This window comes from Chiloscyllium plagiosum, chromosome 6 (genome assembly GCF_004010195.1).
Source record: "Chiloscyllium plagiosum isolate BGI_BamShark_2017 chromosome 6, ASM401019v2, whole genome shotgun sequence".
Taxonomy (NCBI): Eukaryota; Metazoa; Chordata; class Chondrichthyes; order Orectolobiformes; family Hemiscylliidae; genus Chiloscyllium; species Chiloscyllium plagiosum.
Genome location: NC_057715.1, coordinates 12072168 through 12095729, shown reverse-complemented (window position 1 = coordinate 12095729; position 23562 = coordinate 12072168). Strand labels below are relative to the sequence as shown.

The 23562-nt window shown below is 39.6% G+C and overlaps 2 protein-coding genes across 3 annotated transcripts in view; one reads left to right on the top strand and one right to left on the bottom strand.

The window, feature by feature from the left end:
• Positions 1-2428, bottom strand: part of LOC122550458 — a 51055-nt gene extending 48627 nt beyond the window's left edge. Inside the window, exon 1 of one of the 2 annotated variants that reach the window (XM_043691202.1) lies at positions 2324-2428. In XM_043691202.1, the coding sequence (XP_043547137.1) occupies positions 2324-2393 (70 nt within the window). In that variant the 5' untranslated portion in view covers positions 2394-2428. The remainder of the gene's footprint in view (positions 1-2323) is intronic. The other variant, XM_043691200.1, reaches the window with a different exon arrangement.
• Positions 2429-14488: 12060 nt separating this feature from the next.
• The window catches only part of LOC122550457 (DNA (cytosine-5)-methyltransferase 3-like), a 92248-nt gene continuing 83174 nt past the window's right edge, over positions 14489-23562 (top strand). Inside the window, exon 1 of the mRNA XM_043691199.1 lies at positions 14489-14551. The gene's annotated coding sequence lies outside the window, so the exon portion shown is untranslated. The remainder of the gene's footprint in view (positions 14552-23562) is intronic.

Sequence of the window (23562 nt, the reverse complement as noted above, 5' to 3'; positions counted from 1 at the left end):
ATGCTCTACTGAGGGAATTATATTGATGGTATAATTTGAATGAAATGTGAAATCAAGTACCTTTTATTTTTATGTGCAAGTAAAAGATCCAAAGACCATCCTTGAGAGAGAGAATGAAATTCTTCAAGACATCTGGATAATATTTATCTCAATCAATATCATTAAAAGAGATTATTTAGTCATTTATTTTACATTTGCTGTTTTGTTCTCAGTGTTCTAATCTACTGCCATATTTCCTTACAGTACAAGGTTGAATGCACTTGAAGTGTATTCAGTTAGCTGTGAACTACTTTGATAGGCCCTGAAGTCATAAAAAGCACTGTGTAAGTACAATTTTTCTACATTTTAAAAATGAGATTTTTGCAACAAGATTAATCAATGAGCATGCCCTCTAAACAACAGCATGATTAATCAGGAAAGCAGTGGGAGATTTGTGTTTGCAGAATAAGGTGTGATTATGAACTACGACTAATTGAGACTGCTTTCTTTTACTCTTTTGCAAGGTTTAGCAATACTTGTCTCAGATATCTGCTTTATTTCACTACAATTGGCCCAGAATTTCCTTTAACTATGTATGCCTTCTTCGTCTTTTGATAAATGCAGTCTTAGAAATGTACAACATAGAAATAGACCCTTCAATCCAACCCGTCCATGCCAGAAACATGTCCTAAAATAATCTAGTTCCATTTGGCCCATATCCTCCAAATCCTTCCTATCTATACACCCATCCAGATGCCTTTTAAATGTTGTAATTGTGTCCGCCTTCACTACTCCCTCTAGTAGCTCATTCCATACACGCACCACCATCTGCATGAGAAAATTTCCTTTTATATCTTACCCCTCTCACCTTAAACCTATGCCTTCTAGTTTTGGACACTGCTAACCTAGTGAAAAGAAAAAATAACTGTATCCATGCCTCTCATGATTTTATAAACCTCTATAAGGTCACCCCTCAGCCTCTGATACTCCAGGGAAAACATCCCTAGCCTACTCAGCCTCTCCCTATAGGTCAAACTCTCCAAACCTGGCAACATCCTTCTAAGTCATTTCGGAACGCTTTCAAGTTTAACAACATCTTTCCTATACTGTAGGAGATCCTTAGCCTATAAAATTGTTTAAAATGCAAATTGATGCAATAGATGTAACAGGGTGGTTATCTCTTGAATTGATGAGATTTAATTGTTAAGAACTAAACAGAAGGATTGAGGAATGGTGTAATTTAGATTTGGTGAATTCAATGACAAATTAGGGATAAACAGAAAAGAAATAAAGATAGAGGAAAAAAAACACTTGGATTAAGAAATGAGAGAAAAAAATTAAATATTAAAAAAAAGTACATTTATTGACAGGTTTCAAATCTTCTAAATCAATTCACAACCTGAAGGAATGAGACTCCGCACTTAGAATTGTTCATTCTCTCGAGCTAAAAGTGATGATTTGTAATCATTAGCAATTATAGAGTCATAGTGTCAAATTTATTACACATTAAAGACATTCTTAGCAAATTAATTATTCGGCTGGTCTTGCTATGGTAAATTTATGCCTAAATGTTGTATCTTTTGGCTAATCATAGTTGTGTTAAAGGTAAGATGCTATTTACACTCAGCAAAAGCAGAATAGCTTAATTCCCAAGATCACCTTTGCACACCCAAAGCTGCTGCTTGATAATGATAAGAATAATTTTTTTTCTCTATTTTTGGAAGCAGAAGTTGGACCATTATTTATTCACCATGTACATTAAACTACATGCTACTGCAAACAGATAATTATCAGAACTGAATAGGATAGTTGCACATACAAATACTTGAATTAATGATTTATCAAATTAACAAACAGAAGAGTTTTTCTCAGCACTTCTTAAGCAATTTACCAATATTAATGCTGGTAAAGTAGGTTTATGAATATTTAGCGATAGGTACAACAGTGTTTTGTTGGTAAATACAGGTGCAATTTTATGTAACCACTTATACATCACACATTAATTCTTAGAATTCTCAAAATATAATTCAGAATTAATTTTCTGTCTCTGCTCTGCTGTTTCTATAGCACAAATCAGAAAGCTGCATACTGTAAGTCTAGAGTTTCTCACCCTTTAATTTTAATGGTGGAAATTGTTACATTGTGGATACAGTATCCCAAAATGAAATTTACTATTTGTATTCCTCATTATAGAACAATTACTGGGCTTTAAATTGTTATATCACTGTAAATAACATTACACAAAGTTTACATTCCAAAGGCTTGCGTGAATCTGAAATGGTTCATAGTATCAGGACAGTTTCATTATGTAAAAGGTAAAATGCATGAAGATTAAGAACCTTACCTGAAGCACTGAGGAGAATCAGAATTATTTCAGAGTAGAGGAATAGTTTATACAAATAAGAAGGCTTCATCTTGCAGTAGGAAGGAGCACATCAAGTAGTGTAAGTTATCTTGTTTTAACTGTGATGTGAAACCTGATAATGCTGAAACATGTGGTTTCGCTTTCCTGTGACATAGAATGTAACTGCTGCTTCCCCATTGCACAATAAAGCATTTTACTGTTAAAAAAAAAACTCAGAGTAGGATTGTGTCTTTTGAATGAATGGTTTGCATGGTGTAACAAATAGAATTCTGAAACAATTATCCTCAGTCCCTGGCACAATTTCAGCTCAGTCACCACATATTTTATTTCTCGTTTTTGAGGAAGTCTAATGAAAGGTTACTGACCTGAAAAAAATAACTCTTTCTCATGGATATTGCAAGGTCTGCTGAGTAGTTCCATCGTTTTATGTTTTTCTGTTTAATTATCAACATCTGTGGTATTTTGGTATTTTGATTATAGTTTTCACTTCTGTCTGGTCACTATCTGATGCTGAACCTAATCCAGACTTGGCTTTCTGTTAATCTCAGAGGTGAGATCCACTGCATTATCAGAGCTGTCTTGTCCCACCCATCTACTCCTCAGCCTTAACTTGTGGCAATATCACTGGAGCAGTAATGTAGGAGTCCAGTCTTATGCCTTTAAAACATGAGTTCAAATGCCGCCAAGGCATCTTGGTGGAATTTGAATTCAGTAAGTAGAACATAAGTGGTCAGATCATTGTGGCACAGACATCCCACACAGGGCGCTCACACCTTAAATGCATTATCTGGGCTGACATGACACCAATTGTTAAAGCTCACTTGAGAATGTAACTTTTAAATGTCTGCAATTTACATATGAAAGAACTGAAACCAGTATGGTTATTCTAAAAGATGAGAGACTCAACAAACAATCCAGGTCTTTTTCAATATAATTTCAGTTACATCACACTGTAAACTTTTGCTATAAATTCTGTCTTATGATCTTATATCCCACAACCACCTGATGAAGTAACAGTGCTCTGAAAGCTAGCGCTTCCAAATAAACCTGTTGGACTATAACCTGATGTTGTGCGATTTTTACCTTTGTACACCCCAGTCCAACACCGGCATCTCCAAATCATAATATCTGGAAGATAAAGCTAGCCTTAGTCATGGCTACCATAGTAACTACCATTGATTGTTGTTAATGCCCATCTATTCCATCAATGTCCTTCAGGGTAAGAAACCTGCTGTCCTTCCCCAGTCTGATCAATATGTGACTCCTGACCAATGACAATCTGATCAACTATTAACTGTAAGCCACTCAGCTCAAGGGCAGTTGAGATCTGCAACAAATATTGGCCTTGCCAGAAACAGCCACATTTAACAAAAGAATAATAAAGAAATGTGATTTTGCTGTGAACAGACTTATCCCTGCATTGTTATATTTCAACTTGTCTATTCAAATGCTGGCTTCCACACTTTTACTCTCCATATATTCAAATTCATTTAAAACTCAAAATCAAAATGCACTTGAGGGAAATCAGAAACAAAAACCGAAACGTGCTGGAAAAATACTCAGCAGGTCTGGCAGCATATGTGGGGAGAAATCAGAGTTAATATTTTGGCTCCAGTGACCCTTCTTCTGTGACCTTTCTTTAGACCCTTCTTCAATTTTGATGCTGCCAGACCTGCTGAGTTTTTCCACTAATTTCTGTTTTTGTTTGATTTACAAATCTGCTATTGTGGCCTAACTCAAAATGTTCTGCTCAGCCCTGTACACAGTGCTCTACATAGGCTTGCAGTCGAGCAATTTTTAAAAATACATTCTCTGTTTTCAATTCCCTTGATCATAGAATCCCTACAGTGTGGAAACAGGCCCTTCGGCCCAATAAGTCCCTACCGATCCTCTGAAGAATAACCCACCCAGACCCATTCCTCTACTGTCTTATATTTACCCCTGACTAATGGACCTAACCTACACATCCCTGAACACTACGGGCAACTTACCATGGCCAATTCACCTAACCTGAAGATCTTTGGATTGTGGGAGGAAACCAGAGCACCCGGAGGAAACCCACACAGACATGGAGAAAAGGTGCAGACTCCACACAGACAGTCGCCCGAGGCTAGAAGCGAAACTGGGTCCCTGGCACTGTGAGGTAGCAGTGCTAACCATTGCACCACCCCTTTTTAAAATTAAAATTGATGGTGTCACAGTGAGTGAGTAAAGTTTAATGAATGTGGAATTAACACAAGAATATTAAATTAAATACTTCTCAGTGAAAACCTGCAGCAAGACATTTTCTTTAAATAAGGGGCAAAACCACAATATGGTTCACACTCTTCACAGCATTGTAAAGCTGCTGATAAGAAATAAATGAACATTAAAAAAAGTATTCTAAGTTTCTTGCTATTGCACTAGTATGCTTGCAACACACTGGAGGCAATCACATAAAAGAATACAGGGTCCAAAGTTCTATAATCTTACTGGATACTGCACCTTGACCAACATGAGCAGCATCTAACCCTAGTTTTCAAGATAGTATTTCCTAGAAAGTCAAGGGACAACTTCATTATAATAAGTTACTCTTCCACTAAAAACAGGATATTGATCAGAGGTGGTCTGTTTTGGATCAAATGAACTTTTTTGTGTAACTATGAATTATGCAAACTTAAAAAGTAATTATAAATGTCTCAACATAATTTGAATAAAAGGAGATTAGACTCATGTAGAGTCATAGAGACATATAGCACAGAAACAGGCCCTTCGGCCCAGCTCATTCATACCAACCAGGTTTTCTAAACTGAACCAGTCTCGTTGGCCTGCGTTTGGCCCATATCCCTCTCAAATTTTCCTATCCAGGTACTTGCCCAAAATGCCTTTTAAATGTTGTAATTGTACTCTCTCTACCACTTCCACTGGCAGCTTATTCCACAAAAGCACCCCCCTCTGTGTGGAAAATTTGTCTCTCAGATCCTTTTAAAATGTTTCCTCTCTTAGCTTAAACCTATGCCCTCTACTTTAAGACTGCCTTAACCTGTGAAAAAGCCTTGGCTTATCTATGCCCCTCATGGTTTTATAAACCTCTATAAGGTCACCCCTCAACTTCCTATGCTCCAAGTCCCAACCTATCCAGCCTCTCTTCATAGTTCAAGCCCTCCATTTCTGGCAACATCCTGGTAATTCTTTTTTGCACTTTTTCTGATTTATAGCAGGGGTTAGATTGAAGGAATCTGAAGCTGATATGTCTCTCACACTTTTAAAAATATTGAGCCAGATTTTCCAATAGCAAAATAGTTGTTTCTGCTGTGTAGATGAGAAGGATATATAGGAAGCCTGTGGAATCCCCAGTGTAGCAAACTCTGAGGGAACGACCATGGAAATTGATGATGGTGCTGTGCAATTTCCCTACATCTGTGACTGGAAAGTATCCATTTCAACCAAAGAACTCAGAGGTTCCACTACAGTTAAGAAACTAGTTGGACAGGAAAAGTTACATTGCTAAAATCCTAGTCTATTGAATAACTATTAAACTGACATCCCAACTTGCCACGCTAGCCCTCAGTTACACGTTCCACAGACCCCTTACACCAATGACCTCCGACTCAACACTGCCAACACCCGCCAACATTCTCCGCCCCACCAGGACTTGATTGTCTACATCTTCTATTTGATAACTCCCTTACCCTCAAGGAATTGACATCTTTTATGTAGACCACACTGGTGGAAGACGATCAACTCATGTGACAATTGCTGCTCTATTCCATGCCTTACTCGCATAGATAGTAGCTTGTACTGCAATGAGGCATGAAGCTTTGTTGCCAATCATCTAGTCATTATTGTTTTGGTTTTATATGCAGCTGGTGCACCCACCAATCATAGTGACTTATGGGTGTGTGAGTAATTACTGAGGGGTTTCACCTGGACATTTATGATACCTATACAGTTATAATCTAATTAATTAGCAGTATTGTCTAATGTACAAATGTCATTGTTGATGTCTCTTCATATTTTTATATGTGAAACTGGGATTTGAGATTTGTCCTCATGTCCCTGTAAACTGGTTGAATGGTAGGGTTTGGGGCCTGGCTTTGCTGCTCCTCTCCCTTGTAAAATTGCTGTCTCTTGTATGCAGCTGTAAATGTAACTGTTTGTTGTAAACTGTTTTTGTAATTTGTTTAATAAAATAATCTAATTAATTGAAGTTTAGACTAACAGGAAAAAGCTAAAACATTTGGCTCACTTTTGTCCTTTGGGTGCAGTTAGGGTGGAAGCAATGGACACAGTTATGTCTCTTTGTTCTGAATTCCTGTAGCTGAAGTTGAGGAAGGTAGATCCAATCTTTCTTGCTCTGGGTACCAATGATACACCACATGACACCATTATTACTTCTCCAATATTTCTTGCCTACAACCATTGGTGATATCGCAGCTTCTTGCACCGTCTTAATTTTCATTGACTACAGGTATGAAGTTGTGACTTCAGCAGCCTACAATATGGAATCTCTTTCATCAGCCTCTATCTTTTTACTGGCTTTTACTCCTTTAAAGTGGCTTAAAAATACATCTTGGATTCAACATTTGACCACCTGTTTGATGATGGTCCTATGAAATACATTAAAACTGTTTTCTATGTTAAATGTACAAAGTTATTGTAATTGTTGGTGACATACAAGAGAGTCTCAAATATATTCCTTGGTCTGGAATAGTCCCGGGAAAGCTGTTGTTAGCTTCCTTGTCCTAAAATTCCGGGGAAGAAGTTGTTTTGGTAATTCTCCTGTTCTCTAACTGTGGTCACTGCATGAGAACAGCAAAGGTTCCAGCTGTAAGCAGTTGTTCCTTACCTATTGAGTGGTAGAGACCCTGCCTTTGAACTGAGAGACTTAAGTTCAAATCCTACCTGCTCCAGAGATGTGTAATATCACCTTTGAAATATGATTAGAAAATATCCAAAAACCTATTGACACAGTTTGTTATGCTGAGACATGATAGATTGGTATTTGAGTTAAGGGTACCAGCCATAGAAATGCCCAACAGTGTGTATTACTGCTGTCAGGACAGATGAGTTGGTTGGTGGAGCTTACAGAGAATGAAAGAAGTTGCTTCAGCTCATGTGCTGCTGAAACCCTCATCCATACCCCTGTTGCCTTTCAAGTTGTTACAATGCTGGTAGAAACCAGTGACTCTTCAAAGCAATATGAATTTCTAAATTGTTTTGCAAGGAAGAGCACAAGATTTCATGTTTTAAGGCATTTATTGTAACAAACCAACTAAAGCAACATTGTCTAATGATTAAATAAAAACACAATAGTGCGGATGTTGGAAACCTGAAAATAAAATAGAAAGTGGTGGAGCAACTCAACAAGCCTGGCAGCATCTGTGGTGAGTGAAACAGAGTTAACATTTTGAATCCAGCATGACACTTTCTCTTCTGAAGAGCTCTGTTTTCTTTTCACAGATGTTGCCAGATGTGCTGAGTATCTCCAGCACTATCTGTAATTGTTGATTAAAGATTACTTTGTTTGCATCTAATATGCTTCACCACAGAAATGATGCCGTCCTGTTAGTCAATTGGCATAAATAAAAGCCTCACATCACAATTATATGTTATACCATACTGTTAGCTGATTTGTGGCCTCAGATTCCTGTCACCAAATAAAAAGGCTTTCTCCTTTCTATTGAGTCTTTGAATGTATTTTTAAATATCTATTCATTTGTTCCTGTGTATACTTTTTGCAAAGCACATTGTGGTTAAATCTCCATCTTAAAATCTCCACAGGTCCCTTCTCTTCAAAAGGAGGATCTGGCCTTATCAGCATTCTGCTTAGTGTTAACACAAGAATAATCTCACCCCCTGCTTTTAACAGCAGCGACTGTTTTATTTCTCTTCAGGTGTCTCTATCTGACTGAGACTATAAGTCTGTGTTCAGCCAAACTAACAGTCCACTTTTGTGGCAAGATGTGAAAATCAGACCTCGAACTCCTCTGAGTTTCAACATGGGCTCTGTCCAAATGCAAATAAATAAGAAGGGCCAGTTTACAGACAGGTTTCAGCACAATTTCACATCACTATCCACCCCACCATCCACTTTCTCACATCACTATCCACCTCAACATCCACTCTCTCACATCACTATCCAACCCGCCATCCACTTCTCACATCACGATCCACCTCACCATCCACTCTCTCACATCACTATCCAACCCGCCATCCACTTCTCACATCACTCTACTTTCTTGGCACTCGACTTTACCTTAAAGTTGAGAAGACAGTTCAAAATATAACCATTCTGCAAAGTCTCACATTTGTAACTCACTCCACATTAAAAAAAAACATAATTCAGGCATTTTGTATTCTTGTACTTAGTCTAGGTTTCATGCTTTGTGATATTACCTTACTGGCTGGGTCAGACATTTTTCTTGATGAAGGCCTTGTGCTTGAAATGTCGATTCTCCTGTTCCCCAGATGCTGCCTCGCCTGCTGTGCTTTTCCAGCACCACACTCTCGACTCTGATCTCCAGCTCTGTAGTCCTCAATTTCTCCCAGAAGTTATTGCCCATCTTTGATTGCCCTTGAGATGATGGTGGTGAGCTGCCTTCACAAACAGCTGCAGTTAATGTGATGTACCTACCTTCAGAAAGTTGTTAGAAAAGAATTCCAGAGTTTGACTCAGCCGCATGAAGGAATGAAGCTGCCCATCTTGACTGGGAACTGTGTGGCTCAGAGAGGAACTCGCGGGTGGTGGTGTGTCCTTGGTCTTCCATATGGCAGTGGCCATGTGTTTGGAAGCTTCTGCAGAGTATGCTGTAAACGTACACACTGCTGCCACTGTGCATCAGTGGTGGAGGGCCTGAATTTTGAAGAGGAGTGCTAATCAAGTGAGCTGCTTTGTCCTAGATGGTATTGAGCTCCTTGACTGTTATTGGTGTTGAAGTCATCCAAGCAGTCCATCTCAGGCCTAACTTGTACCTTGTGGCTGGTGGATAGGTTTTGATGAGTTAGGAAGTGAACTTGCAGAGTTCTCAGTTTTGACCCATGTTCACATAATTGTCCAGTTCCATTTTTTTGTCAATGGCCAAGGATGTTAATAGTGGGGATTCAGTGATGGTACTGCCATTGAACATCAAGGTTTGAGGGTTTTTTTCTTTCTTAGTGATGGTTTTTGCAATTTATTAGCAGTTTAAGTCTGTAGATGACATTCACGACAAGAAAAGATAATATAGTGACATTGCATGTGCGTGCTCTTAAATTTTTGCTCATGTTTCTAAAAAATAATTTGACAGAATTGACTGACTTCTGAACACAAGCAAGGCTTTTTAAATACAGTGGAACCTTGATTATCTGGCATCTGATTATCCAGATATTGGATTATCTGGCAAAGTCGCAAGGTCCTGATGCTCGGCTAAACTATGTTTTCCGGCATTCGATTATCCGGAATTTGATTAATTGAAAGTTTTAAAGTGATTTTCTTTGTATTTCTTCCTAGGATCACTGTAGTAGATCAGTGTGTGCCCATCAGTATTTTTAAAACTGCCATCACTTATATTGAATCAACTGTTCCATCCCAGTTTTATAAAAGAGAGACAGAATGCTCACAAATATTTTTTGCTTGTAGCTACACTTTGATTTTAGCCTTTAGCTTTGATTGTTAACTTCAATTCTGAACTAAGTTAGATGATGAGGGATGACTGCTAAAAAAGAAACTCTTTGTACAGTCACTGCTGCTACCTCCTTACCAGCATTTAGTACCAACTAGCTAGTGCTATCTGTATAGATTAGAGTGGTGCTGGAACAGCACAGTAGGTCAGGCAGCATCCGAGGAGCAGGGTGCTGCCTGACCTGCTGTGCTTTTCCAGCACCACTCTAATCTAGATTTTGATTTCCAGCATCTGCAATCCTCACTTTTGCCTAGTACTATCTGTATGTCACTTTAGTTTTTAGTGTTGACTTGTGAGCATCATGAAGTGGTTTCTTGTAGAAAGTATCCAAGAATTGTATGTTTACTTCCCACCTGTATACTCGAGCCATGTGCTTACTTTTGATACTTCTCTACCTGCTTGCTCACTACATATCTCTTTCATTTTCATCTGTCTTTGAAGAAGAATATCCTGTTCCTTAGAATGGTTATTCAATTAGTTGCTGTGCAAGGCTGTTTGCATTGCCTCCTTAGTGCAAGTTGTGCTGCAGATATGTGGTCCCTTGCCCACTGGTGTTTTGTTAAAGTGTAGCAATGCAATGCAAAAATCTTACTTTGTTCCTCAACACTTAATGATAGTTGGATAGTACATACTATATGTTCTGCTAAATCACATGGGTGTGGAGATATGAGCAAGATGTGATACAGATCACCCCAATAGAAGACATATCTTGGAATAGTTCACCAGTATATTGCAGTCCATTGTTAGACACTATCTAATCCAGGAAATGGCATGCACTGAAAATAGCACATACCATGTCTGCGATGTTTACATTCATTGTATAGCTAAAACACTGAGGAGTGAAAAATCTAGAAAAGTAATCCATCACAATGATGTCATTTTCCCCTTGCATTTTTGTCCAAAGATGCACGTCACGTGTATTCACCCTGCTACTTGGCTTATATTCTGTTTAAAATAATATCCTCTTACCTTGACATTTAAAGGTTGCAAAAGTGGCAATGTACTCACCAACAGCTTGTGGCATATCATTTCCCATGGCTTATGATCTGTTTCAAATATTTCTTTCCAATTATATAGGTGTGAAGATGCATGAATGCAAGAACTAATGTCTTGTACTCAGTACTGGAATAGTTAGATGACAAGGTTTTTGAATCAAATTCAATCAGATTTTGCAAGAGTAGATCATGACTTTCTATGATAAGGTGTCATTTATATGGTTGTTGCATAAGATAGGTGCTCACAGTATTATGAATAATGTAGCAATATGGTTTCAAAAATGGTGAATAGACAGAAGAGTGCATTCGGATGAATGGGCCTTTTTCAGATTGGAAAGATGTAACCAGTGGAGTGTCACCAGGATCAGTCCAGGGGTGCCAATTATTTACCACACCACATTCATGACTCAGAGAAAGGGCAGAATGTAATACATATTCAAATTTGCTGATGATACAAAAATAGGTAGGAGGGCATATTGCGACACAGATAAAGAGGAATCTGCAAATGGAAATAAATAGTTTGAGTAAGTAGGCAAAGAGTTGGTAGGTGGTATTTAATGTAGGAAAATGTGAGGTCATGCAGTTTGGTAGGAGGAATGTAGACTGTTAATTAAATGAAGGGAAAGTCACAGATGTTACAGATCCTTTTTATCTCCTGGAGTTAGCATTTGTTCACATATTCGACATTACCTGGATCACGATAGACTCCATGCATAGAGTAAATATATCCAATGAAATTAATTTGGCTGAAATTGACCTGGCACTTCATGCTGTTAATGCAGATCTTTGTCAATGTGTTGGTGGTCTCAGAGAGTGAATATGGTCATGCTCTGATATCATCAGCCACAGAAAATATAACCAGTTACATTGTCAATAATCCTATCAACGTGCTGTTGGAATAGGCTAGACCATTCAGGAGAGATGTTCAGAAGCACTTTCACATTCAAAGGGTGGTAGAGGTTTAGAACTCTCTTCTGCAAATAACAGATGATGAAGGATCGGTTGTTAATTTTAAATCTGAGATAGATTTTTTTTGTTAAGCAAAGGTATTAAGGGATATGGGCCAAAGGGAGGTATGTATAGTTAGGCCACAGGTCAGCCATGACCTCATTGAATGGCAGAACAGGCTTGAGCGGCTGAATGGCCTATACCTGTTCCTATCTTCCAATGACTTGGATAACTGATAGTCTAAAGGTAACTGTCAGAAACCGTCCAATGACATTCTAAATACCATTGGCCCTTCGGATTCTGCTGCTAATGGACAAACCTTGGAAAGCTATCTTGCTCTGGAAAAATTAGAATTTAATGCTTCCTATGTCAGTATATTATTGTAGTTAATTTTTAAGTAAAAAGTTGAAGTACTTTGGCTCTAAGCACACTCTTCTTTTTCAGTACAGAAACCTGAATCTAATAACGAAGTAAAATGGGGAACCTTGCATACATTTATAAAATCTTTCATATGATAACTCTGAGAAAGTGGGCTTGCTTTCCAACCTGATTTTTGTTTAACACTTCATTCACAGGGTTGGAAGATTTGAGCTATAGGGAGAGGTTGAATAGGCTAGGGCTGTTTTCCCTGGTTAAAAGGCATTTGGATGGGTATATGAATAGGGAGGGTTTGGAGGGATATGGGCCAGGTGCTGGCAGGTGAGACTAGATTGGTTGGGATATCTGGTCGGCATGGACGAGTTGGGCTGAAGGGTCTGTTTCCGTGCTGTACATCTGTATGACTTTATGACATGATATGGGCACCGCTGGCCAGGCCAGCATTTATTGGCCATAGTGCACTTAACAGTGGCTGTGGTCCAGGGGTCGTATATAGGCCAGACCAGGTAAGGGTGACAGTTTCCTTCCCTAAGGACATTTAAGAACCAGATGGATTTTCTTGACAATCAACAATGGATTCATGGTCATCGTTAGACTCTTAATTCCAGATTTTTACTGAATTCAAGTTCTGCCATGGCGTGATTTGAACCCAGGTGCTCAGAACATTACCTGGGTCTCTGGATTAATAGTCCAGTGATATTTTGTCTCGGCCATTGCCTCCCCCAAACACAGTGATGTGTGATACGGGACAGACCAAGTGAATGTGGCAGATTTTGTTTGCCTAACGAGCATTAATGAACCAGATTTTTATAAAAAGAAAATCAAAGATGGCTTTGTGGTCATCATAAACCAATCTTTTATTTTTAGAAATCTCGACCCATATACAGGTTTCAGCAGAAGCTCCAGGTCTAACTCAAAGAACAAAGATGAACCATACAAAAAGACTTTGAAAATATTGTGCCACAGGCTAATATTGAACCTTTCTGGCACTGTGTTTCCATGAATGTTGTAAGTATGTTCTTGAATCTTACTGCTGTTATAAACACTGAATGAACGGTTCATGTATTTAAGTATATAATTTTCAGTTTTTCAAATTAAACTTTAACAGTAAAAAATTGAGTAAATGTACTGTTATCCTTCAAAGTTTGGTGCCCTATTGCTTTAGAGCTTAATAGCTAGAAACATAAGATCATAAAACAATAAGTCAGGGATTGCTGAGCTGAGAGACTGGAAATATGCTGTCTACACTGCTGACAAAGAAGTGCAGTCCAGAGAGACATTATTTTAATTGGCAGTTTGGCTTAAAATGTAATAAATTCCATGCATTCTGAAAGGCCATAAAATCCATTAACTTTATCACTCCAAACAACATGAACAATACTACAGGGTGGGGTACAGAACAGAGAAAGCTGTGTCACCATAGAGACAGATGAAGTTCAATATGGTTTTCTGGTTTCACTTTATCTGTTTGTATATTTGCTGGGACAAGTTAGCGGCAGTTGCATTTTGAAGTTGATAGAGTACTGAAACAAAGAAATAGGTTCAGACCACATCAGTCCTGCTGTTGGTACAGGTCAGCCAGTTTACAGTTGAAGAGTCACCAGAAACCAAAAAGCAGTTCAGTGCTTGGTGCAGCTAAGAAGTATTGGAGCTCAGTTTATCCCCAGGGTTGGTATTATCTTGGTGAAGCTAGCTGGCTGCAAAACAACTAGAATTGTGGTCTTGAGTAGATGCTGCAAAACATTCTCAGGAATCTTGTGGAATGCGATCTTGGGAAAAACAGATTGAAATACTGACATGAACTGGAAGTAAAGCAGTCCGTGACAGTGCAGGTTTGAGGGAGCTCATGATTAGATGTTAAAGAGTGAAGTACTTGAATCTTTGCAACAGAGACTATGTTTTAAAGAGATTTGGGGGCTGAAAAGTGTCACTAATGTCTGATGGGAGGCTGGGAGATGGGAGGAGTGCATGGAAATGAGTAACTGGGATCTTAACTTTTATCTATTTTGAACAGAAATAAAATTACTGGTCCCAGATAACATCAGAGTGTAAATGTGGGGGTAACATCTGACATCTTGACATCCTGCTTTTCAACGGAAAACCTAACAAAAGCCTGAGCATGACTCAGGCCATATCAATTTGAGGCATTTTTCGACTGCTATGGCTGGAACAATTAAAGATAGTTGCATCATTAAGGGATCCTCTTCTGTACATTTTTTCCAGGCCATGGGTATCAAATTCAGGTATATGTACGATATAATATTTTTAAAACGTTGATATGTTGTTATGTTTTCCCATGTTAAGCATCAAATTGAAATACTGTCTTTTTAAATAATATTGACAATCAACTCATTGGAGTAATGCTAGATTATGTAGCCAAAAAGGACACTAAGCAAGTTGAACTTTAGCCTTCTTCTTCCAATTATGGCCACAATATTTGACTTCTTCAAAAATGATTTGATATGACTTGTAATACAACATGACAGGAACACAAATGGGGAAGGAGGAATAGGAGAAGGTTCAGAAATATATGGAGAGCAAAGTTAAGGGTGAAAAGAAAAACACAGCTTTTGCCTTTGTTTCAGGGCTGGCTAGATGTGAAAGTATTTTTGTGTAATGACAGTAGCCATCGCTACTAATGTTTAGTCAATAGATTAATGTCACCATTTCCAAACAATGTTAATGGTTTCAAACAGAGAATTCCTAGGAAAGGATGATGGAACTTATGTTGATAGAAATGCACAAAAGATGAGTTGACTAATCTGAGAAGTGGCCTAAGCATTCTGGAATGTTCTTATATCATGTATTTTTGTGGAGTTGTGGTGACTGTGTGGCTTTATCAAAATGACAGCTGGATCCCAGATCAGGACAGTTGGCCCTTATTATTTGACAAAAGCAATTTTTTTGAGATTTCAGGGAATATAACTCCTATATGTAGGAAAGATTAACTCTGCACTGCCATGTGCATCAGATGCTGCAGCAAGGGCGTTTCCCCACAGTGTGGGAATTAGGGAACTTGAGGAAAGTTGCAAATATTCATGAAAGTCAGATAATGTGGAACTGACAAGCCATGAACCTATTTATGTCCCTTACCCTTTAAAACCTGAAACAAAGCACCTGCTTGCCTCTGAAAACTACAAAAACCCTGTTGTAGCTATCATTGTTACATTATTGCTGCATGACTCACGCTTGTGGGTCTGCAAAATATAGCTAATTGCATGCTAGTAACTGGTTACAAGGGCAGCACAGTGGCTCAGTGGTTAGCACTGCTGCCTCACAGTATCAGGGACCCAGCTTTGATACCACCCTCTGGTGTTTGTGTGGAGTTTGCAGATTCTATCTGTGTCTGCATGGGTTACCCTTGGGTGCTCCAGTTTCCTCCCCTAGTCCAAAGATGTGCAGGTTAAGTGGATTGGCCATGCTAAATAGCCCACAATGTATAGAGATGTGCAGGCTAGGTGGTCCAGCCATGGCAAATTCAGGGTTACAGAGATAGCATGTGGGGTGTAGAAAATCTTTGGTGTGGACTCAATGAACCTGACTGAATATAATCCAAATAACTATAATCCAAGTTGATGCCCCAGAATGGAGAAAGTGAGGACTGCAGATGCTGGAGATCAGATCTAAAAAATGTGTTGCTGAAAAAGCGCAGCAGGTCAGGCAGCATCAAAGGAGCAGGAGAATCGACGTTTCGGGCATAAGCCCATGCCCCAGAATGGTCCTGTTTTGAGGTCAAATATGGACCCAAGTGCTGTCCAGTTTCTTTGGGTAGTTTTAATGCTTCCACACTGTAGGGATTCTATGATGATGACGTTATAGACGTTGCTACAGGGACTTTGAGGAGTACCAGATATTTGGTCTCACTCCATCAAGTTCTTATTCTGTTTTTCCCACCAGTCATGATATCTTCAGAGCGGCTCGGTGCGTATGGCACTCCTAAGCAAGGTTCCCTATAAGCTGCCTGGCCAGGCATTTGCATTGGCATCCCAAGGTAATGGCTTCTGCTTGCAGGTCCTTTCAGACCCAAAGTCCCAGCGAAGAGACGCTGTCCGCCTTAGCAATTGGCATCTTCTGCTACTGTCTCTGATCTGCATCTGTGAACAAAAGGCTGGATTTCATCTGCACATGCACCCACATCTGAAAAAAAGCCCGATTCCTCAGGAGCACGTTTTCCCAGGTGTGTGAACTGGGACATTTTTTAGTTCTGTGCACAGACCTGCAGAGAGAAGGCTCAGGTCCTCAAGGCAATGGCAGTCATAGACTGTGCAGGAGACAAGGCCAAAGTTCAAACCCAAGCCTTAAACAGCTACAGAGGAAAGCTACAGTGGTCTGTGATAGTTGACCAATGGTGAGAATACAAAGTCATCCTTTGTTCAGGTTTTGCATACAATTCCAATTGTGCAGTTGATAAAATCTGCTCTTCAGAGGGAGAAAGCAATCATTAATCTAGACGAATAATAACCATTTTTTAAATTAACATTTTGGAGACGTGAGCATATCCTTGCTTTTTCATGTAAACACTTAAATTAGTCTTCACTGTCAATGCCAAATGTTTAGCTGAAAATCAGCAACATATTTAAATCTCCTTTTAATTTTTTTTTCCGTTTTCAATGGTTGCTAATTTGCTACTCTTGGGTTTGTACACTTTTACCCTCCCCCATATCTTTAGTTTGAGCAGTTAATGAACTTAGAAATATTTTTAACGAAGTACAGAACCCCTAACATAAGCCATTAATATTTGTAAATTCCATCAAAGCCACAAACCACTTCACCACTTGTTTAAAGGTCAAGTAATAGGTTTCAATACACTGGAAAATATTCCCACCTACACTGAAAAAACATTCAGCAAAATATTTTGTCACAGAAATGACTTAAAGCTCCCTTCCTCATGCTGTACTGTATTTTACTTACACAGACTACTGCAAGCTCAGATGTATACAAAATGTATACACTTGTATGTGAGTATACATCATATATTGTATGAAAGGACAGTGCTGATTGGTTGACAAGTGGGCTGTAATTGGTTGAGACATTGCCATAGAGAGTGAATCAATTAGATGATGACTGACAGTTAATTGCCGATTTTATTCACATTTTAAACGAGACAGGTTGACTCTGTTGCGGTGAAGTTGCACTGAGAAATGAACTAGAGAATGTTGTCACCTATTTTACTGAGGTGAAGCTGGTACAGTGTGTACACATGTTCTATCTGTCTGTAAAGAACAGGGCTCTGCCTATTAATATACAGGTAGTTCTCCTATAACATCATAGTTGTATTCCAGAGAAACCTCGCTTAATAGAAAATCGCTTAATAAAAATAATGAGGCATATGGGAAAAATGGGATGAGGGGCAGACCAATAAAAAAATAGCACTCATGATTGCTCAAACATCACCCAAAGATCATCTAACACAATGTATAGCTCAGCCTGAATGAAGGTTTAATTCAGTTTATTAATGAAGCAAAAATAAATTTAACATATAACATTGAAACAATATTGTTAACGCAGGGACAGAGGGTCATCATCATCACCACCCTTAGGTGCAGTTGTGTTTGCAGAAGTGGATGGCTGTGGTTGATTATTTTCTGACTGTTTATTGTGGGGTTGGTTTAGTTTGAGTGATATGCAGGTACAAGAACAAATTAGAAAGGCAAATGCAGGAATTGTACAAGGCTTTTACAGGAATTAAACAAGACTTATTCTTCTCTCAGAGGGAGAGCAATGAACATTCATTAGTTTAAGTTTTGAGATAAGGCTGCTCAGTGTATCGTGCTGTACTCTCACATGCTCTGACAGCAGCTGACATTGGCGCATGTACAGAATGATGTGGAGACTTCAGCGCACACGGAGAATGAAGTGTGTGAACAAATCCCTGCTGGAATTGTGCTATTGCAAACAGAGGTAAGTGTTCTTGAAAATACTGTTACCTAAATTTTTTCAGTGACGTTATAGCCAACCTGTGCTGCTGAAACATGCTTTATATGAGGGCTACCTGTATGTGGCTTTTAGAGTGCACAAGCATGCCACTTTGTGAACCTGACTGAATATAATCCAAATAACTATAATCCAAGTTGATGCCCCAGAATTGTCCTGTTTTGGGATCAAATATGAACCCAAGTCCTGTCCAGTTTCTTTGGGTAGTTTTAATGATCTCATGGAACAATTTCTGGTGACTGAGAAATCCAGATGTTCCTACCAACACTTAATGACCACGTAAGGATCTCAGCACTTAACTATTCCTTTCAGTGACTCAGATGAAGAAATGGGGGAGGAATTTTGTGGCAAAGTCCAAGAGGCCATCTCTGAGCCACTGGTAATCAGGCACAGGACTGAAGTCTGTGGAAGCCAATTAATGATCTTGTGTAGGGTGGAGGATGTGAGTTGTGGTGGCAATGTGCCATCCCACTGCTTGAAGAGTTGGCACCATCTTTAACAGGCAGCCAGAACCCAGTGAGAGCATTGAAGCAGATTTCAATGGCTTTGTCAAGGAACAACAGAAGGAAGATCTCAGTGGCTCCACAATTTTGTGATGTTCCACAACAGGTTTAGCCAATATTTGTTGAACAGAGATTGTACTGAGCACCAGTTTGAGTGGGAGGTGTGATCTACTCATGATCCAATGTCTTACATTGTTATGATCCAACCCTTAGCTGAATATGTTCTGGCTTTTATTATATCCTTGAGTCACCTTGGAACATTGTGTTACTTTAATGATGCTATATCAATGTAAGCGTTTGTTGACTCATGCTGAGTGCTGAGCCAGGAAAGTAGGCATAGGTAATAGCAAGTTGGGGAGGAGGGAAAAAGACCCATCAAACCCATCTCTGACGTTGAGGAAATGAGGCATTCCATCACTAGTTGTCACTAAGAACAATCCTAGCTAACAAGCCTGAGACCCGGGTTCAATTCCCGCCTCAGGCGACTGACTGTGTGGAGTTTGCACGTTCTCCCCGTGTCTGCGTGGGTTTCCTCCGGGTGCTCCGGTTTCCTCCCACAGTCCAAAGATGTGCAGGTCAGGTAAATTGGCCATGCTAAATTGCCCATAGTGTTAGGTAAGGGGTAAATGCAGGGGTATGGGTGGGTTGCGCTTCGGCGGGGTGGTGTGGACTTGTTGGGCCGAAGGGCCTGTTTCCACACTGTAAGTAATCTAATCTAATCTAATCTAATCTAAGTGTCCAGAGGCCACACTGACACTATTACAAAAATGCATTATCTTAAATATTAATTTAGAATATCATTGACTGACTCAATTCTATATCTCGGACTTTCTAGAATACGGGTTGCAGCAGAGAAAAATGCCACATTTGCAAAGAATCCAAGCTGCTCAGCTTGAGTCACTGAGTCTACATACAATACTTTCAGAGAGTGGTCACATGGCCCTGTCTAGGTGTGTAATAAAGCCATTAGGTTTTGACACAAGCAGAAAGCAAACTTGTCTGGAAAAGCAGCCTTTGCCTTCTCCCTGTCTTTCCCTGAAAGCCCTCTCATCGAAGTGTGTGAGTTGAAACAAAGAGACATGGAAAATTGGAGCAAGGGCAGGTCATTCAACTTTGGAGCCTGTTCCACTGTTCAGTCTGACATTGGCTTATTATCCGACTCAGTACCTTGTTCCCGTTTTCACCCCATGTCCTTTTATCCATTTAACCATAAGAATTATACTTAACCCCTTCTTGAAAGCAGTCAAAGTTTGACCTAAACCAGTTTCTGTGGCAGAGAATTCCACAGACTCACCACGCTGTAGGTGGAGAAATGTGTTATCTCAGTCCTCAGTGGCCTAAGCCGTAGCTTTAGACCTTGATCCTTGCTTCTGGGCTCCCTTATTATCAGGAACATTCTTCCCGCATTTACCCTGTCTAGTCCTGGTAGAATTTTATAGGTTTCTGTACAATCCCCCTTTCTTCTAAATACCAATGACTGTAGCTCTAATCGATTCAGTCTCTCTTCACACGTCAGTCCTTCCGATCAGAAATTTGTTGCACTCCTGCCATAGTCACAACATCCTTCTCAGACAAAGAAACCAAAACTTCCCACAATGATCAAGGTGTGGTCTTAACAAGGCCCTGTACAATTGGAGCAAGCCAACCCTGCTCCTCTTGCTGTGATGGCCAACAGGCACTTTGCTTTCTTCACTGTCTGCTGCACCCGCTTCCTTATTATCAGTGGTTGAGGAGCAAGGATTCACAGTTTGCTTTGTACTCCTCCAACTCTCCTCACCCCTCCACCCCCACCCCCTTCGCACTCCTACATGACCCTTTCCCAATCCATTGATATTTAAATCATTCAGATAAAAATCTGGAAAAAGGTCGTTGGAAGATCTGCTCATCACAAGTGGACCATTCCTAAAGTTTCAAAATGTACACCAATATCTCTAAAAAAAGTGAATTTGGACAGTTATAATTGTCACAGGGAGGCCCCCTACTGCCGAGAACTTGTGTACGAAGTAATTTTTGGTACAGGCTGGCATTTGGGACAATTTGCAAATAATTCTAATTCCTGAATGCGTATTCATATCCTTTCTTAAATAAATTTTGTATGCATCCAACTAGATCTTTATTGTTATTTATTGAATCTGTTTGTTTCTGAGACCAAGCTACAAACAGTCTGATACTTTTTAAATGTAGTTATGGAGGCTTCGACAAGGAAAGAATCAGACAGGATGGAAACAGACCCTTCAGTTTAACCAATCCATGACAACCATGTTCCCAAACTATACTAATCAAACTTGCCTGCATTTGGCCCATATCCTGCCAAAACTTTCCTCCTTATTCAAATGTCTTTTAATCATTGTAACTGTACCTGCATCCACCACTTCCTCTGGCAGTTCAATCCACATATGAAGCACTTTCCCTGTAAAAAGAGTTGCCCCTCATGTCCTTTTTAAAACTTTCTCCTCTCATCTTAAAACACATGCCCCCTGGTTTTGAGTTCCCCCACCCTTGGGAAAAGAGTCTTGAAGGAATCAGTTCGTGACTGTGAACTCAGTTGTGACAACTTGAGTGAAGGTTGAGTCAGACAGGCATTAAAAAGTGTTTACTTTATAATTATTACTTTTATTATGTTTGCAGCTTTCTGTCCATAAATGTTTAGATATCGTTCTCCTTTTCTAGTTGCACTGGTTATATAAAGTTTGCTATCATGGCTTTTACTGTGCTTTCTTATGGGATAAAGTGAGGAGGTAGGCCCCAAGAACTACTTCAGCCTCCATAAGGACTGAGGCTGCACTGTTAGTATTATTCTGTATTTGTGTTAGCTAACCGACCCCTTAGCTAGATTAAAAACTGAAAGAACTGCAGCTGTTGTAAATCACACACAAGCTCAGCAGGTCTGGCAGCACTGGTGAAATCAACTCAGAATTAATGTTTTGGATCTGGTGACCCGAAATATTAATGCTTACTTAGATACATAATCAGTTTTCAATAAGCTTTATTCCAGATTAAACTAGGTTCACTATCTGACATATTTTTTGAACAATGTGCTAAAAGAACAAAAATTACAGAAACCCATCAGTTCATGTGTAAAATTCAAACCACAGATGTAAGCAAGGAGGTCATCCAGCCTTGTGGTTTGTCTCTTTCACCACATTGCTTATTCCAATTTGCATGATAAAATAGTTGCTATAGTTCTGGGTAGCAAGCTATGTGGCTTTTTCTTCATATACTGTATACTGTTCCTGTGGCCAGGGAACCAGCAGAGATAAACAGGTGTTGATGGTGTTGGGACAATGGAAATTCCTAATTATTTTCTGATGTGGAGGAGCCAGTATTGGACTGTGGTGGACAAAGTTAAAGATCACACAACACCAGGTTATAGCCCAACAGGTTTATTTGGAAGTAATAACTTTTGGAGCGCTGCTCCTTCATCACTTGAGCAATGCTGTGAAAGCTAATGCTTCCAAATAAACCTGTTGGACTGTAACCTGGTGTTGTGTGATTTTCAATTTTTTTTACTGTAAGTTAAAGGTTGCAACTATTCTTCTAGTTTTTAGGCAGTTACTCAGGACCAAGCATCACTTTCTTCCATTCTGCAGTTGTGGATCCTGAAGTGATCTGACAGTCCAATGCTGAATCCATACACTTTGTCACAGGTGATGTTTGAGGAAATGGGGTGAGTGGGATGCTCAGATTCTCCCAAGCTCCTTCCACTCCTTGTATTGGCTTCAACCTGAGCTCTGAATGGTTGACTGGTGCCTTTGTGTTTGCTTCTTCTCTGGTTTGGGTGGTCCTAAGCAAGAAATTCCCATAAATGATGCACATTTTCAGGGAGCAATTGAGGACATGGGGTAGACAATGCCCCAGTGGTATTACCGTGGAGTTGGGATCAAGATAAAAAAAAGTGATCTCATTGAATGGCAGAACAGGCTAGAGGGGCAGATGGCCTACTCCTGCTCTTATTTCCTATGTTCTCAGACTGTTAATCCAGAGTCCTAGGAAATGTTCTGGGGGCTTGGGTTTAAATCCAGTCAGAGCAGATGGTGGAATTGAATCTAATGATGACTATGAAACCATTGCTGATTGTTGGGGTAAAAAAATAGTCTAGTTCACTAATGTCCTTTAGGGAAAGAAATCTGCCATTTTCACCTGGTCTGGCCTACATGTGGCTCCAGACCCACAGCAATGTGGTTGACTCTTAGCCTCCCTCTGGGAAATTAGTGATGGGCATTAAATGCTGGTCCAGTCAGTGATGCCCACATTCATGAATGAATTGCAGTCAGTTCTTCTGTAGGCAAGCTGGTTATCAATGCTGCCTCACAGCGCCAAGGACCCAGGTTCGATTCCAGCCTTGGGTGACTGTCTGTGTAGAGTTTGCACATTTTTCACATGTCCATGTGCATTGCCTCTGGGTGCTCCGGTTTCCTCCCCTAATCCAAAGATATGCAGGTTAGGTGAATTAGCCATGTTAAATTGCCCATAAAAATCAGGGATGTAGGTTAGGTACATTAGTCAAGGTTAAAATGTAGAGTGATAGGGTAGGGGGATGGGTCTGGCTGGGTTGCTGTTTGGAGGGTCGTTGTGGACTTGTTGGGCCGAACGGTCTGTTTCCATCTGTAGGGATTCTATTCTATAACGTGATGGTTGTGTTCTTGTGCACCCCGTGTTGTAGGAAAATCACACTCTAGAAACAGTGCTTAAAATGTTGGCAATGTAATTGCGTTGCAGCCAACATGGGTTTTAAAAGTTCATGCTTTACAAATAGTGCCTCAAATTTGCATTGAGGAAACACACATTATAGCAGAACAACCTGTAAAAGAAAATTC